Here is an 18,670-nt window from a genome sequence, read left to right on the forward strand (position 1 = left end):
ATTATAGTCAAAGGGGCAGGCAATTAATGACTAATTAAATCCACTGAGATGCTGTGGGAAAGGAGTGTTAATCTTGTCGCTCAGCTATGCTGCAAAGTGGACATATTCAGAGCTGTTTGATATTAATTTGGAAAAGATGACATTTCTGTAACATAATAGGTTACTTAAACACATCAGAGGTGAACTTACTACAGCTATTCACTTCCCCTGGCACAATAAGCTGAAAGGACCCTTTGGATTCTCTCCCTTTCCCCAGTCTGGATTAATTATGATGACTGAAGACTTTGAAAGGTTGCAGATTCTTTTGAGTTAGGAAAAGCATCCCAAACATGGATTGACTGGCTTAGCTGGCGGGAAAGCCTCTGGAGTGTACGCTGGCTGAAATATGTAGTTAGATAGGCTCACCCACACACCAGAAAAAAACAGGAGCTGGAATAGTGCAACATTGGGATTACTTGTGGTACTGGGGCAGGACACTTTGTGGAAATCAGACCCAGATAATTAGGAAACACGGTAATACTCTTTCAGAAATTTTTATGATCTTGTTTTATCCAGGATATAGTTAGTCAAAAAGAAAATTGTCATCATGTTGTTTTTTTTTTTACCTAGTTCTAGTGGCTTTTCAGAAAACGAATGCTTCATCTGTCATAGTTGCTAAACAAACATAGTGTATGTGTGACTTTCCTTTTGGTTAGTATCTGTTACGTATTCCAGTTACTCCAGTTCATAGTGAGCCAGTGTGTACGTTGCAGTTGACAGTGTTACAACAGAAAAGCCAGGAATGAATCTGAGGAGACTAAAACTGTTCTTGCCTGGAGTCAGTTCCTGCTGCTGAGGAGAGAGGCATTTTGAAGTTCTTCGCCCAGAGGCTCTCTGCTCCTTATAGAACCTTTCAGCAGGACTACAGTCATACCAACCAGATCCCCAGCATGCTGAAATCAACACAGCACCCTTGATTTAATCACACTGAAGTGGACTATCTAATGTAAATTATGGATCTCCAGTGAAACATACTCTGTTGAGTTGCTCATACCTGGACATCAGCAAGCTTCATGGAAATCAAGACTTCTCCTTAATTACTCCCTGAACTCATAAAACTTAACTAGACAGAGACCAGAGTCATGATAAATGCCAGTATGGCCCAGGGAAGTTCATAAGATTGTCCCTAAAAGTTCAGGGAACAGAATTTTACTTTTTGGCAATATGTTTCATGATAACTAGATCCTGACAGAGGAAGATCCTCAACCTATCCCATCCTGGTTCAGGGCCGGATAGCAACAGCTTGGCATCTTTCAATGAGCTGTGCGACCTTAGAGGTTTCTTTTTATCAAGCCCCTGCTTCCTTTCACAGCACATTTGGCCACATCACATACAGATGAATAGGAGGCCAGGAAATGGTCTCTCAGTGGAAAAATCTAGCTGCCATTTCTATTAACTCTCCCAGCAGAATCACCTTCTCGGCGATTGTTAAAGCAGCTGCATTTTTTTTTTCTGATGAACTGGCTTCTATGGGCAGACAGAGAATGTTTTTAATATATCTTTGAAAAAACATAGGTTTTAATAATAACTCGCTGTTTGCAAAATAGCATGTGAAAAAAATATGTTCACAGCATGGACCTGGCCAGACTGGTCGGATGCTAAACCTTTCCTTCACAGTAGATCTTGGGCTGAACCAGAGCTCAGTGCAAACCTGCTGGAAGAACAACTCCTGGTGTGATGGCCGTAGTCTGACAGTCTGCCAGCAGGGCTTTAACACCAGCTCTGCTGTGACTAGGTGCTAGTGCTTTGTATGTGGTTATGAGCTACCTGACCCTTCATGAGATCATCAAAAGCCCCTTCTGCGACTTCTCTTTTTTTCTCAGGATGCTGTGTTAGCATATACATAACATGTGCTAGATTCTGTCTTAAATCAAAGTTGCTTGTTTTCCTAGTAATGCTACACTCTAGTAAGTCTTGTGGTCTGGAATACTGATCATATCATATCAATACAGTCCCTCCTGGCTTCAAAGTCGGGGAATCTAAGTATATTCAGCCACAAAGCCACCGTTCAACTATTTTTGTTGAATTTAAAAACAATACCAAATTTGAGGTACTTACTGGGAAAAAAAAACAGCATGTGTAGGCTGGCTAGCAATAACACACAAGGTACTTACTGGGAAAAAAAACCAGCACGTGTAGGCTGGCTAGCAATAACACACAATGCTGCAATCTCCTAGTCTTACCCTCACACACACAAAAAAAGAAAGGAAGGTCAGATGAGGACAGACAGTGTTTTTATAAGGAAGGAAGCTCTGCAATCTCCTAGTCTGCAGCTGCTGCACCAAAACGAGTCATCGGGAGCTTCCAAACCTCACAGTTAATGTGGCCTCTCTACTGTGCTGTTATTTTGATTATTTACTCTGGTTTTCACTCTCACCCTTTTTTTCCTCACCGTGTGCAATAAAAAACTCCATGCACTTCATGGCTTACTGGGATGCAGAAAAAGAGAATTAAACCTGTAACCATTCTGCTGGACCCTCCTCAGGCAAACGCTGAATACTACACTAACGCTTTTCAATTACTTGTACTTGTAGCAGTACTGAAGAAGCAGGTGCTGAAATCACACCCTTTTAATTTTACTGAATGAAAGCTGCTGCTTTTGAACACCAGATAGTGCTATGAAAATAAACCATGTAGTTACAGTGCCCTAGCTCCTGGCAAAGGCAGCCAGAATCCCTGGGTTAGGAACCTGCCTCATGCCACTCCTCATGCCACTCAGTAGTGAAGCATTAGTTATGCCTCTGCACAGCATCAGCTTTCCTGCCTTGTTGTGTTGTGCATTGCCACAGTTTGCAATGTTGTTGTATGCAATCTCGTTGTATGCATAAGGGTCTGATGGCTTGGTCAGGAGAAAAGTTCCACTTGGGGCTGACGGCATTGTGGAAAATTCAGCTGAAAACGTGTATGAACTAATAGATGGAAGAAAACATATGCTATATGCTCCTTGCTGTACTGAGCACTCTCTATCACTATTGATGGCATATCTTATAATTCCTAGAAAGCATAGTTTAGTCAAGAAATTGTAATGATAATTTCAGAAAAGAGACTTCAAGTCTGTTTGCCTAATTTCTGTATTGTTGTTCACAGGATTTCTATGAAGGTATCTTGAAAGTGCTTGGAGAAGATGAAAATGAACAGAAAGAAGTTAAACTCAAGCAAGGCTTAAGTGAAATCCCTGAAATTTATGAATTACATCAAGACATCCTGGGAGAACTGGAAGAAAGAATACTTAAATGGTAAGTATGGAATGGCATGGTTCGATGGCCTTAACATACCCTCCACAGCAGGTGGGTGAACTTGTCAGTGTTCCCTCGACCCCACTAGCAGGGAGGCTGGGATTACAGCAGAAATGAAAGGAATAGAACCTGAACTACTTTGGCAGATTTTGCATACAGGCAGGAAGGAAGCAAATGTAGAGGCTGTCAGGCTAAGAAACCAAATACTGAAACATCTGTGCACTGCACAGCCACTCAGTCACTGAGGACAGCCTGCTTCATATGCATTATCCTCTGATGCCAGTTCATAGTCATCACCAAGCAGCTTCACAGTCATAGCCTGAAGGTCACAGACTCATGCATGCCATGGGAGGCAGGAACAGAACACATTGGAATTGATCTTAAAGAAGATCATCTGCTTACAGAAATCTACACAGCAACTGTGTAGTTCTCAGATAAGGGACACCCCCTCACTCCCAGCACCAAGGCAGCACTCTGCACAGGCTAGGCTTCCAAGCCAAACAGACACTGTCAGCCTGCTGAGGAACTCCACCTAAGCCAAACATGCTTAGAGAGAATAAGACCATGCCTAGGACAGACAAAACTCCAAAATTCATTCAGTTAAGGAGACCTCTGACTTAAGCCAGGCTGCTAGGCCCTAGTCTATATTCCATAAACTGCTGGAATAAGAATGGGTAAGAGAAATTACCACTGCAGATCTAAGCTGAATAAATGTCCAGTAGCCAGCACAGCCCCTGGCCTAGACTGGATTACTCTGGCTCTGACAGTTTATGATGGACCTTGCAACCCTGCATCTCTACACTGCTGGACTCCAGGAGACAGTGGTTACGGACAGTGGCTGATCCTATCCCATCACTGCCACTGAGCTGTTAAGAAGTCAATTAGATCAGGAGAACTTTCAGTAACAATCCTAGGTGCAGGGCACAGCTCCCCTTGTCAGTCCTGCACTTTTAAGTGCACAAAACAAGGAAAGAAAAGGCTAAAGGGAACTGTGTATTGGTTCGTGCCCACTAACGGACTGTTACAAATGGCAGGAAGACTTAATAAAGTTCATCAATGATTTATGATTTATACACTCATAACACAAACAGAAGTGGTGTTTCCAGCTGGAATATAAATTTACGTGTGTCCTAAATGAGTCATATCCTTACTCTAGCAGCATGCAGCCTGTTCCCTGAGAGAAAAGGAACACAACTAGAAGTGCCCTAAGGTTCCTCTTAGGTCCAGAACTCCTCTGCGGCACTGGGGAAAAAAGAGGGCTGTACTGGAAGTGCTGCCAACACAACAGAATGACACATGGTATAAGGCTGTGCTCCCACAGCTTCCCAGGTCACCACCACCCTTGAACTGTCCAATAAGTCCTTCCCTGTGCCTGCACTCCCCTAGACACTCTGTTGCTCTGACATCCCCAGAAACTCATGTTCCTCTCAACTACGATTACTCTTTTGTTATCTCAGATTTTGTTCTGTTCTTTCTTTGTATACGCCTCGAAAAGATTTCAATACTGTGCAACTGAGTGCTGAGACAGATGCTGGTGGGGCAGTGCTGAGAAGGGGGCAATGAAGGAGAGCTGGAGATACGATATTACAACTGAAGATGTTATATTATCCCCCACAACCAGTGCTCAAAGCACTGCAGCAGCTGAAAAGTCTGTTTAGAGAAGTGGAAGCTGTGTCCAGAAAGGAGACATTCTACCCACTGCAGACACACAGTGCTGCCATGGCAAATGCACAGCTGAAGGATCAGCCTCTCGTGGTGCCCATTCTACAGCAGCCTGTTTTGTTGCCCAGTATGTCAGTGAATCACTGCCTCTTTCCTGACATTTAACCTAGACTTTAGCTGCACAACGCCCGTGGCTACTGTGGGTCTAATACAGTAAGACAGAAGTATGGCTTTTCTTCTTTAGTATTTATTTATTCATTTATTTGCTGCTTCTTTTCTTCTGTGGTCTTAGGGAGGAACACCAGAAAGTTGCTGATGTTTTTCTCTCCAGAAAATCAAGGCTGAATCACCACACAGCATATATTATGCAGTTTGACAGGAATTTGGCTTTGCTAGATGAAACTTGCCTTAAATATTCCCAACTGGCTACCATAATTCAGAAGTTTGAGGTAAGGCTCCCATGTTTTTTTAGCTGCACTAATGCATGGTTGTGCCACAGGGCTTACCCAAAGATATTTCTTCTGCAACTCCACTAGTGTTCACAGAGGGTAGAATGGGAGAATAGCTCTCTTCACACATCCTGGTGCTCAAACTGAAGTGAGATACTCACATGTGCACGATGTGTTTCTGCTTCCTTGACTGTGTCTGTTGCCCATACACCCCTGTGTATGCATACAGAATGTATGTTTGTGAATCTACAGATCCGTGAGCATATTTTGCTGAAATACATGCACATACTGGAGTAGTTTCTCAGTCACATATTAACTTATCAAGCTCTTTGAGGATGTGTTAGAGTTAATAACGATTATTTCCATCTCATCATGTCTTCTTTTCTTTCACTGCATTTTCCAGCCTTTCTTTTGTACTGGGTCTGGCCAGGATGAAAGGATTAGCCTGTACAGGTGCTTAGTTGCTGGCAGTGATCAACCAACAGCATCTTTACAATTGCATTTCTCTGATTTTTAAATGCCTGTTAACTGCTTCCTCTGTTTACAGAGGATGTTGTGACAGGCAACACTGAATGGCACAGGAAGACACCAACTTCACTGGCCAGACACATACAGGGTTCTTTTCATCTAGGCTCCCTGAATGGTCTGTAACCTCTAGGCTTGCAACCTCTGGCCCTGTACCAAGAAACACGTATTTTCCAGTTGTGTTAACTCAGTCATCTGTGCTGAACAACTGAAAAACACCATCAAGATACATGTGACAGAAATTCCACGATTCCTAATCACATTTTAAAGTATTGCTAATGCGGCCACTTCACATAATTTCAAAAGCATAAACCCATATGTGGATGGGAAAGTTCAGTTGCGCTACACTGACTCAATTGAGCTAAAATGATTAAAAGCTACGCTGCTTTCTTGAGGGTCTAGAACCCCTGTTTCTTTTTATCTTTATTTGGTAAGAGAAATAACAATGTTTACTTGGGCAGCAGAGGGACTGTAAGGATAAACTAGTGACTGGACCTTAAAGGTTATTTAGAATGCCAGCTCTATGGGGTATGGATGGTGTTTTTCTCCCCAGCACACGTGAAATACTAAGGATAAAAATTAATTTCTAAAGACATTTGGAAGCCAGCATTTACAGATACCTTGCAGTCACAATTATTTCCTGTTAGCAGCTGAGGGGAACTCTGATGGCTCACACTGCTCTGAACATGAACTTGGCAAATGCAGGCTTTCTACTGAGAGCCTGTATTCCCAGCATCCCTCCCAGCCACATGCCTGTACACTTCTGTCTTAATTATCAACCTTAAGAATTAGCTCTTATTTCTAAGAAAGCAGATGAGGCTTTTCCTATGAAGAGATTTTGCCCTAGAATCAGTGAGCTCTGTAACTTCTTGCCCACTTGGATGCATACACACACACACAAATGAGGGGGATGTGTCTCTCAGTCTTTTCCTATTACATTTTTTAAAGCATGACCACTATCAGTTTTCCAGTCTGACAACACAGAATTTGAGGCCTCATTTTGTTTCTGGCACCTGTGACTTAAGTATGAGGGACTGGGAATGCTCAGCACAACTCTGAATGCACATTTGATGAGACTAGTCAGCCAGTTAGGGGAGTAACACAGTAACATGAAACATCTCTACTACCTTGGAATTGCTGTCTTTTGCCAGCCTTCCTTTAAACAGTTAGATTACTTTTCATCTTTTGTCCCTTCACGAGTGGCAAACACTTCAGAAATGTTGGTCAATGAACACTGAAACACTGTGAAACTCGACTGGGTTTTGGACTCAGACCTTCTAAGGAACCAGCAGGGTTTTGTGCCACCCCTCTCGGGTCCTGTAAGCTTCTGTTTCTTAGTGTCACTGGAGATGTGGAGACTTCTGAGGACTGAGTTTTGTGGCTGCTATTGTTTTTGCAGCAATGTTGTGACACTTAACAGATATACAGCAAGTTTCCTGTTTTAATTGAGCCCTTATAGAATAGAATCATTTAGGTTGTAAAAGATCCTTAAGATCATCTAGTCCAACTGTAAACCTAACGCTGCCACTAAACCACGTCCCTAAGCACTGTGTCTTTTAAATACCTCCAGGGATAGCGACTCAAACACTTTCCTGTGCAGCCTGTTCCACTGCTTGACCACCCCTTCAGTGAAGAAATTTTTCCTAATCTCCAATCTAAACCTCCCCTGGCACAACTTGAGGCCATTTCCTCTCATCCTATTGCTTGTTACTTGGGAGAAGAGACCAACCCCCACCTCGCTACAGCCTCCTTTCCTGAGCTTCCTTTCCTCCAGGCTAAATGACCCCAGTTCCCTCAGCCACTCCCCATTGTGCTCTAGACCCTTCACCAGCTTCATTGCCCTTCTCTGGACACACTCCAGCACCTCAATGTCTTTCTTGTAGCGAGGGGCCCAAAACTGAATAGAGGATTCGAGATGCAGCTTCACCAGTGCTGGGTACAGGGGCACGATCGCCTCCCTGCTCCTACTGGCCACACTATTTCTGATACAGGCCAGGATGCCGTTGGCCTCCTTGCCCACCTGGGCACACTGCTGCCTCATGTTCAGCTGGCTGTTGACCAGCACCCCCAGGTCCTTTTCTGCCTCTCAGCTTTCCAGCCACTCCTCCCCAAGCCTGTAGCACTGCATGGGGTTGTTGTGACCCAAGGGCAGGAGCCAGCACTTGGCCTTGTTGAACCTTATACAATTGGCCTCGCCCATCAATCCAGCCTGTCCAGAGCCCTCTGTAGAGCCTCTCTACCCTCAAGCAGATCAATACTCCCACACAACTTAGTGTCATCTGCAAACTTACTGAGGGTGAACTCAATCCCCTCATCCAGATCACTAATAATGATATTAAACAAGACTGGACCCAATACTGAGCCCTGGGGAATATCACTTGTGACCAGCCACCAACTGGATTGAACTCCATTCACCACCACGCTTTGGGCCCGGCCATCCAGCCAGTTTTTCACCCAGCGAAGAGTACAACCATCCAAGCTATGAGCAGCCAGTGTCTCCAGGAGAATGCTGTGGGAAACAAGTGTCAAAGGCTTTACTAAAGTCCAGGTAAACAATATCCACAGCCTTTCCCTCATCCACTGAGTGGGTCACTTTGTCATAAAAGGAGACCAGGTTAGTTAAGCAGGACCTGCCTTTCATAAACCCATGCTGACTGGGCCTGATCTGTGGTGAAATGTAATGGGTCGAATCTAAGGGGTAAATGTAAAGAGAAAAATGCTACTTCTTTTCCATGTGTGTGTTAAATCAGATCACAACCTCAGTTTATTTTCTTGTAAATGCTCTCTGGACATTCAGTTCCAACTCAATCATGGGGAGATGCTTTGCTATATTTTAGTCAATTCCATGTCTTGAAATAAGATACTAAAAAGTTGCAGGCAGAAGAAACTTTCAGTCCAAGAAAGGAACAATGACAAGCTTCAATGAGATCTGATACCTCTGTCTTCAGATGCCACCCTAAAATCTTGATCCAGCCTTTACCTCCTAAATGGTATTCGCTTTCCTCACTTTTCCCTCTGAGTCTAAGCTATTTGTGAATGATGCCATAGGAAATAAACTGTTTACAGTACTTCTTTATAGTCACAAAGACAATACCTCCTAGCAAGGTGGGTAAGTTGTGAATTGTTCAATGGAATTTGTGCATGCAACTGGTAGCAAACTTTCATAGTACACAGCAGGTGGAGATGACAGTTTGCTGCTGAGCTCACACACCCCTGATCTTTGTGTTTCCTTTCCATTGAGGACAGCAGAGCTCTGGTGGCAGCCCTCAGAGTGTGAAACACCAGCTTTTGAAAGTGGTGCAGCGTGTCTTCCAGTATCGTGTGCTGCTCACAGGTCAGTAAAATCACTCTCAAAGGTACTCAATGGAAACCCTCCCATGATGTTCTGTGCCTCCACTGTGCCACGCATTGATGCCAAGGCAGCTAAAATAGGGCTGAAGCACTTCAGAACTTCAGTATGCTTAGTACAGGATTCAGGAAGTGTCAGGGAGCCTGAAAGTAGACACTTCTTCAGCACAATCATGCTGAAAGGTCACAAAAAAGTGTAAATTCAGGTGCTTTTAGCCATTCCTTCTTTCCTTTTTCCTTCTGTGAAAGGTGCAGGGTTCAGCCTCACTGCCAGCAAACAGGTTTGATTTTATTTATGTCAAGGGCAATTATCAGAGACGGTAGGGGACAGCAGTCCCCAGCAAGGGGACTCTGCACTGCATCCTGTATGACAGTGGTAAGCACTATCTCCTACTCCATCAACAAAGCAGTTGCACCCAGTACCACACCCTAAGCCCTTTGTACAGTACACCTGAGGCTAGTGATAAGTTTAAGTCAAAATCCCAGCCCACCTTCTCTGCATTGCAGGAGGCAGAGATCCAAATTTACATTAACAGAACATGTACAGATTTTAGATTTACAGTAACACCTTCCTTTTACATTTGGAACCATATGTATCACTCCCACCCGGACTCTCTCCAAGGGTGGTTGTGTTCCCTCTGGTGGCCCATTCTCTGCAAACCACAGCAAATCTAGCAAGCAAGTCTGAGCCTGTGAGGGGACCAAGCTTTCTGAAGAAGGATGTGGCCACTAGAAAGAACTGTCACGTTTAGGTTTGCAACTAATGAATTGGTCGGGGAAGGAAATGGCGAAATGTAAAAATGAATCTCAATGTTGTCATGTAACTTAGTCAGATTGGAACACAAGAGAGCCAGGATCCGTAAATATAAAGATGAAGAAATGCTTTGGGAGTATGTGTATGTGTGGGTAGAGAAGGATGCAAGATGAGTTATGTGTGGGACAGTAAAAAGGAAGCCATAAACCCTGCCCATACTCAACAGCCGATGAAGGGCACAGCATATTAGAAGGGACTCCTATAAATGCAGCAGTACAAAGTTACCATGTGAAATTTTTATTCACAGCACAGATTAGCAGCAGTTTCATCTTGCTCCAGACTCTTCGATCAAGGATGCAACTTATTATTCACAGCTGGTTTTGCTTTTTTAGTACGAGCAATACAAACGAACAGTGGATGCCAATAGTAGGACTTTTTTTTCTGTCTGACTTGCATCCCTCTCTGGGTGTGTCTACATCAAGGGCAAATTTCCAGACCTGTGAGTTGCAGTATTTAGTAGTCTCACATGATCCTTACAGTGTTTTAGTGCATGTACACAAAATACTGCATCTAAGAAAAAGGAATTGGCGTGTCCCTGTCAGAAATACCCCCAGTATGCTCCCATTTTCTCTGCCCATTTCTGTGGTCCACAAGGTAGATTGCAAACACGAAGCATAGTATTTTGTGAGAGAGCTGGAAGGCTTTCAGTGCACCTCCAGCGATTGGATTCCATCTACGCTTCAAGCAACTTGAGCTCTTCCTTGTCCTTGGTACTGGCACTAACTGGGAAAATGAAAGCTTTTGTGGGTAGCGAGATAAAGTCTGCTGGATTAAGATATTCGAGAAAACAGGTTTACTGCTTCAGTTCTTCAAGAAACAAAGCGCTTCTTTGCCTGCTAGGTCAGAGTGGGTCTGGAACAGTGTAGTCCTTCAAATTCTCTAAACAGCGTAAAAAAAAAATTAAAATATGCAGGTGAACTTGTGTGTTCGTAACTGGCTGTTTCTACCAGATAAGGAAGGGTATTTTAGGAGGACATTGGTTGCCAATGACTGCACTACAGCCAAAAGGAGTTGCCCACTCAGTTAAATGTCCATAACCAAGGACAAAGCTTGCAGCTGTGAAAAGGAATGCTAAACATTGTCTGGTAACACCGCACAACCCCTTCCTGCTTGACTGGGTACAGGCAGACGCTTTCTTGACTGTACGTAAAAGCCACGTAGATTTTGGTAAGCCAGGGAGGGCACAGCACTAGAAAACGAATATGGATAGGACATTGGAGGGAATATCCTACCCATGCACAGCACCATTTTCAGCACAGAGGCCTAGTTCTTGGATGCAGAATTTAGGAGCCTGGATTCATCAGAAAGATAAGAATGAAGTATTTCAGGATTAGGCTTTTAAAATGGTGGCACTCAAATACTACAGTCATTAAAAGCATAAGGATCCAGACAAAGAACAGACAGGTGATCAAAGCCAAGTAGTCCAAATAAAACTGACAGGTTGAGCATTTGTATATAATGCAAATATCATTCCTGTAAATGTTAAGTCCTATTGTGTGTATTTTGCAGAACATATTTTCAGAATGTGATTGAGTTCAGTAGTAATCACTGAACTCTGCATGTACAAAACCAGAGTCTACTTCCTCTATCTATAAAATGCATATAATTCATTTACAGTATAGAAAATCAGTCATTACAGCCAACATCATTCATTCAGATGGGAAAATACAAGTTCCTTAGAAGAATAATTCTTTGTAAAGTGGTGCTACTCAGCAATTCTCTTGGCTGAGAAACAAGGAAATATTTTTGTCACTCTTGTTTTTTCGTTTACACCTGCCAAGTTATGGGATAAGTCCAAATCTGTATCAATGCTCTTGCATTGATTCTCAAAGTAGAATGCAGTCAAAGATGAGTTTTGCTTTGGAAAGATGCTATATGCACTTAATTATCTGGGAATAAAGTGATATGGGACATTACCATGGATGCCCCTCCCTGGCAGTGCTCAAGGCCAGGCTGGACGGGGCTTCGAGCAACCTGGTCTAGTGGAAGGTGTCCCTGTCCATGGCAGGGGTTGGAACTGGATGGTCTTTAAGGTCCCTTCCAGCCCAAACCATTCTATGATTCTATGATTAGGATTTTATGTTTTAGCTAATAACACTACAAATTATGTGGATCTGTATTCTGATTACTGGATGTCTCTGTGTGTTCGATTATTTTTTTACAGATTACTTGAATAATCTTTGCCCTGATTCTACAGAGTATGAAGCCACACAAGGTAAAATGAAATGAGTAGCACAAAAATTCTGCTTTGCTAACTCTGCTTCTAAAGAGTTATGGAAGAGGATTATTTTCAAGATTTTGTGTTAATAGGTTAGATGTAAGATCTACAAGAACTGATTACTAACTTAGACTAATTACTTAGGGCAAGAACCCTATCTTTTTTTTCATTGAAATATGTGGCCTTCCCATAGTTTTGACATGATGAACTTACAGAAGAAGAAATTATACAAGCGTGGTGCAGATATTGTAGTTCTGCTCCAGTCACTGGGGAAATCCTAGTCCTCTTTGGCTCCATCCATATTTGGCCTGGTTATTGTAAAGACAATTGGGATGGCTCCACTTGCTTGTTTGTGTACCGTTATCTGTGGTATGCCTGCTGTGCTCTGTGAACTTTGGAGACGCCTAGGAGGTTTGACTCATGAATCTCTATTCTGGATTCCTTAAGCCTAAGTAAACTTGAAAGACACTGCATAAAAATCAGTTCTGCACAATCGAGAACAAACCCAGATGTTCAACTGTTAACACCATTTTTTCCAACACATCAGATGGATGAAGCAGAAGTCTTTTACTGCCACTGAAGTCAAAGCAAGGTTTAGCTGTGGCCTCAGTGGGAGTAGCTTCCAGGCTGGAGTAAGCAGGAATAAAATTGTATTAATGAAACAAGTTCACCTCTCTGTTACACTGAGTGTAAACCCAAACCAACTCATAGCAATAAGGTTTGCGACCGACTGAAGGTCAGTCTGTTCTGACCAAGAGTACAGTCTTGTGCAAGATTTAGGACCCCAGTCACTGATAGTGGGACTACAGCTTAAATAACTACAGTTATTTAAACAAGGCCAGGGCCAATGCTCAAGCCCTGTGGCCACAACTGCCTGTCTTATTTGTGGTTAGCACACACTTGTCACATTTCCGGACAGTGATGGCTCGCATGCTCCCAGATTATGCCCAGAAATGGATAAAATGGGGAAGAGATTTGAGATGAGGGCCTGAGCTATGTTATGCCACCACTCTGAGCCAGCAAACATGCCCTGGCTCAGGTTATTTGACAGTGGAGAATCCAGGTGTTAATTCATGTCAACGCTTCACACACACTTCTGTCAGAAAGGGATGACCTGCCCTCTCCCTCACCAGTAAGGGAAACAGATCACCTTAGACTGCCATGCTTTTGGATGGCTAAAGTCGGTTACATTAATCCCTCCCTACCACAAGCTTCAAATGTCAAAAATCCGCAACTAGAAAACATCACAAAAAGATTTTGTGCCATGCTAGATGTTTAAAAGGGACTTCATGAGCTCTCTTGGTCAGCATAAGTATAATGCAGAGTTTCGATGAAAGAGAATGATGAAGGGAAGGGGAACTGACAGCACTGTGCCGAGCAGTTGCATTCTGAAGGTGCCAAAGAAGTTAAAGGAGCTGCTGCTGGGGATGTTGTTTGCTTTTTTTTGAAAGATGCCCTTGCAAACAGAAGGGATTTGGGTTGTTTTCCTACTCTTTTATGTGATTTATAGTGTTTGTTTTGCTTCATCCCTCAGCTGCCTTATTCATTGTTTCTGAAATCACTGACCGAGCTAATGACAGCATGATCCAAGCGGTGAGTCCTACCATGATATATGCTCTCCTGATCGATAAAGAGTCTTTTCTGCTGATTTGCTGAAGTGACTACATATCTCTGCTAAATTCTGAAGCCTCCTCCAGGGTGAGACTCAAAGTTTCACACAGATCTGGTTTAGAGTATTGCAGATTTGGAGTAGGTCTATGTCCTTTAGTGGAGCTGTGCAAGATGTAAGTCACCCTAGCAAGCAGCACAAGATTTTTTTCCCTCTTGGTGTTGCTGAAATGGTATGCGGAGCAATGAAGCGAGAGACAGGAATTTTCATGGTTCTATTTCTAGCCTGGGATGTTTTTAGATATGAAATGCTGAAGACACCACAAATATACTGTCAAAGATACATTCTGAGCTCATTTACATAATTTTTCCACAATTCTGGAATCCCATTTTACTTCAGAAGAAAGGTCATAATTTATAGTCTTGCAAATTACCACACAACCAAATAGGTTTATACTCTTGAAAATGATCACATAACCAAATAGGACTTTCATAGGTTAGAGCTCATATCCAAATTCAGAATTTGGTATCTAAATAAGTTATATAGTTTTCCAAAGTAATGAACAGTTTCTGTAAGGTCAGTGTGATTTATTAATATTGCTTACATGATATTACAGTCCCAAGTTACTGGCAAAGATAGCCTGCATATAGCTGGTCTTATGATCATTTGTTTCCAAGGATCTAGGTCTGATTTTTGTCTAAGATGGTAGGAGTTTTCTACTGACATCAGTAAGAAGCAGTGTTGGGAGGCACTGGAGGCAGTAGAGAGACTGTCAGACCCAGGATCCAGCAGTTTCTAGAGGAATTCAACTTGGTGGACCTCTAGGTGATAACTAAAGGCAGTGCCTTTCTTTTTGTCATACTAGCCACCCACACCTATAGCTCAATTCTCTCCTGAGGTCTGTGTTTGCTTTAGCCGCACAGACCTAGCATTCAGCTCAAGTAGTTCGAAAGAACAACCTACAGTCTTCACAGTCTAATGAAATGTTGCTTAGTAAGTCTGTAGTTTCAGAGTCATTCTGTAGAGTGGCCAGATTACATTTCTTTTAATGATAAAAAGCTAAGCTGGGTAGACCTAGAAAATAGTCATAATACAGCTCAAAATTAAAAAAAAAATGCCATTTTTAAGTACTTCTTTTCAAGGCATTTAGATTACCAAGGAGTACGTGCAGTTGCTAAGGAAGATGTTGGCTATTATGTGGTTTGTGTTCAACAGCATGCGTGTTAGAGAACAAAGCACCTCATTCCAGGCATCCTGCATTTCATGCAATAGCAAGTGGTTACCTTGTGGTGTTTCTTTCTCAAAAGGTGTCTCATCTTAAGTATTTTATCATTGCATTGAGTCACAAGGATTTCAAGCGAATGGGAATGTATCGTATTTTTGGGGAAGCTTTCACATTTTACGTCTCATTTGAACATTGCTGAATTTAACATCCTGCATTGGGATTTTCTGTGCCTTTGTTAAATTTAAGGGGGTGGAACATCTCCCTTATGATGAAAGGCTGAGGGAGCTCGGTCTCTTGAACTTGGAGAAGAGGAGACTGAGGGGTGACCTCATCAATGTTTGTAACTAGGTAATGGGCGAGTGTCAGGGGGATGGAGCTGAGCTCTTCTCGGTGATGGCCAACGATAGGACAAGGGGCAATGGGTAGAAGCTGGAGCATAGGAGGTTCCATAGTAACATAAGGAAAAACTTTTTTACTGTGAGGGTGACAGAGCCCTGGAACAGGCTGCCCAGAGGTTGTGGAGTCTCCTTCTCTGGAGACTTTCAAAACCCACCTGGACGCGTTCCTGTGTGACCTACTCTGGGTGGTCCTGCTCTGGCAGGAGGGTAGGACTGGATGATCTTTCGAGGTCCCTTCCAACCCCTAACATCCTGGGATTCTGTGATTCTATGAAATTGAAGATCTCTTTGGCATTGCAAACATCCTTCCGTATGGTTGACTACAGATGGCATTCAATTCACCTCTTCATTATTTCATTTACTGAGCAGAGAGAGGGTTGTTAATAATTGCTCAGGCATCAAAACACAAAATTCAAGAGACAAAGCGAAAAAACACCTGAGCATGAATGCAGACAAAGGAAAGAAACGAAATATTAACCTTCTTAGTAAGAGCTTGTTTTCAGGTAGGATTTCAAGGCAGAGAGAATGAATACAAAGGAATTGTTAGGGAAAGGCACACGCTGGAGGCCACTACAGCTACACACCAGCACTGCTGACTCAGCATATTCTCTTTAACACCTTTGCCCTCTGGCTGCAGGGGAACGGAAACACTGGGTGAGGCAGTGAATTCAGACTGTGTAACATGGTAAAAACGCAGTAGGTCAACCAGATGAAGGTGGTTTTTTGCAACAGCTTGGGAGGTAAGAATGAAAAGAGTCTCAAAACCCAAGGTGTCCTTCATCTGTTAAAACTGAAGCTTTCACACTCTGTTCAGAGAAGTGGAAGCATCTGCGTGCAGCAAATGAACTCAAGAGCCAAGAGTGTCAACTTTTGCTCACATCTGGAAATCTCTGCTGCTCAAGTTTAAAAGCCTGCCTCTGATATGTGTGCCAAGGTCATAAATGGAGCCAGTGTGTTCTTGGACTATTTCAGAGCACCAAGTCCAGTGATGATCTCCTAATGGCCAGTGACAGACAAAACCCAAGCCTTTGAATATTTGTATCAGAAAGGGAAAAGTTGTAGTTAAAACTATTTCCTGAATAGAGAAACTTGTCTTTGTGGATCTGTCTCCTTCCCCATCTGACAGTTAGAAATTGAGACTGAGGCTCTGAACCTGCTTCTCCTGAAGCCAGTGGCAAAATTACCACAGATCAACAGGAAGTCCAACTGGCAGGTTTCTGGTTTTGTGCAGAGAGATGTCAAGCCATGACAACAGATCAAGATTCTGAGCATTCTGAAGTTCAAGGGTTTTAAGGTCAAAACTCAAAATTCAGATCTGCATTTTCACTCAGTGCAAACTTAAAAAAGCTTGGACCTGTGGATTTGGTTTAAGTCCATTTCTGCTCTTATGCTCCAAGCTTCTCCACCGCCAGCCCCATCCCAGCACATCTGTGTCAGAACACATTCCCCCTTCATACAATATCAACCTGTTTGCTGTGTTGATGTGGCTCTGTGACAACCCCAAACCTTCAAACCTTCATTTTAAAGACAGCACATTTTTTACTCCTACTGACTACTAAGGAAAAGTTCCAAACATGAATCATGCATAAACAAAGCAGCACACTGCTTCAGCAAGCAGACGGCTTCAACACCTTTGCTGAGTGCAAATTATCAGCTACACTGATCTCTTTGGTTGCTTACTCTCAGCTTTATTTAAAGATACTTTGCGTATCAGCACAAACTATTTTGTCATCAGCCATTACAGTAGACAGGATGGGAAGAAAAGTTGGGAGAGAAGTCTTTGCAGATGAAATGGTAGTTGCATTACAGCCAAACGTAACGGTGAAGGAGGAGAAAGGAGAAAGAAAGAAGCATAACAGAAAAGCAAGATGCATGGAAACAATAATGTTCATACAGACTAATTTTGAGTGATATTCAGCATTGACAGCAACACCCAGTAGTTAATTACTACATAAACACTATTCTGTTACCAAGACAAAAGAACAGATGTGGATTGCAGGGAGGATATGGTCTAACAAGCCTAGAGTTTTATCATAAAAAGAAATGTAATCTGGCCCCTCTAAACAATGACGCTGAAACTACAGACTTACTGAGCAAAGTTTTCAACAGGTTTGATTCTGATTTTCTTTCTCCTCAGGCAAAGAATTTATAATCGTATTTTCCCATTACTAAAGCATTCTTTGTATCAAAATAATAAATATTTCGTCATAAAACTGAGATCTCAGGAACAGCTTCCACAGTTTCAGAACTTTAGGAATACCTGTATTAGAAATTGAGAATTGTAAGAGCTGTTCCTAACAGCTCAAGGTCACACATCTTTTTCTGGCTCCTCTGCTTCCTTAGATTTCACTCAGATTTACGGGAGACTTGTATGAATACTTTTCTGAAGATAGTATACATAAGTGGCCAAATCAAATTTGCTGTGTTGCATTACCACGTAATGATTTTATCTCCAGTAAGCCATGCTTTAATTTGAAAAATATCACCATATCATCTGAGTTTTACAGATGTCACAGACTGTATAATAATTGCTATTAAAAATGTCTGGTTTGGAACAATTTCACATAGATTTTTACACTTCATTTTTTACCATATCATCAGAGCACATCTGCTCTTTTTCAGAGCTGTGGCCTGGAAGAGATGAAACAAAATTTCCTTCTTTCCCATCTGTGTAAATGCTGTGGGTTTTGTGAAGGTGCAGGTTTGTGAGAATCAAAGTTCAATATTCTGCTAAATCACAGGTTGTCCTCCTGAATTAATATGCCATCCACAAAAGCCACAATGAGCAGTTCTTTTTGTTCTCTCAGATCTTAAAAAATGCAAAGAATTTAAGAAGTTACTCTAATTACAGAACAAACTGCCCAATGCCACTAAAGATAAGAGCGTTAATAACTTGTCATGTACTTGGTTGAAGTTCTAAGCAATAATTTAGGGTTGGCAGATATCTGGAAAGAGAAAGATTTCTGCTGCCACTTATCAACTCATCAGACGAAAACTCCAAAAATCTGACAGGAGCATTGAATTATGATCTACATTTTCTGCAGAATATCAATGTTTCATTATTAGCTTTTTTGTTTTATGGTAACACTCTAGCAGTTTTTCCCTGGGAACTATTAACCCAGGATTTTCAGATGCATTATCATATTA

General features: G+C 42.3%; 1 protein-coding gene across 2 annotated transcripts in view; it reads left to right on the forward strand.

The window, feature by feature from the left end:
- Positions 1-18,670, forward strand: part of FGD5 (FYVE, RhoGEF and PH domain containing 5) — a 112,261-nt gene that overhangs the window by 64,798 nt on the left and 28,793 nt on the right. For both annotated transcript variants that reach the window (XM_086470186.1, XM_086470185.1), the window contains 5 exons: positions 3,127-3,275; positions 5,230-5,386; positions 9,158-9,245; positions 12,238-12,288; positions 13,826-13,884. In XM_086470186.1, coding sequence (XP_086326312.1) covers positions 3,127-3,275; positions 5,230-5,386; positions 9,158-9,245; positions 12,238-12,288; positions 13,826-13,884 — 504 coding nt within the window. The remainder of the gene's footprint in view (positions 1-3,126; positions 3,276-5,229; positions 5,387-9,157; positions 9,246-12,237; positions 12,289-13,825; positions 13,885-18,670) is intronic.

The sequence above is a fragment of the Leptosomus discolor genome, chromosome 9, assembly GCF_034619465.1.
Source record: "Leptosomus discolor isolate bLepDis1 chromosome 9, bLepDis1.hap2, whole genome shotgun sequence".
Lineage (NCBI taxonomy): Eukaryota > Metazoa > Chordata > Aves > Leptosomiformes > Leptosomidae > Leptosomus > Leptosomus discolor.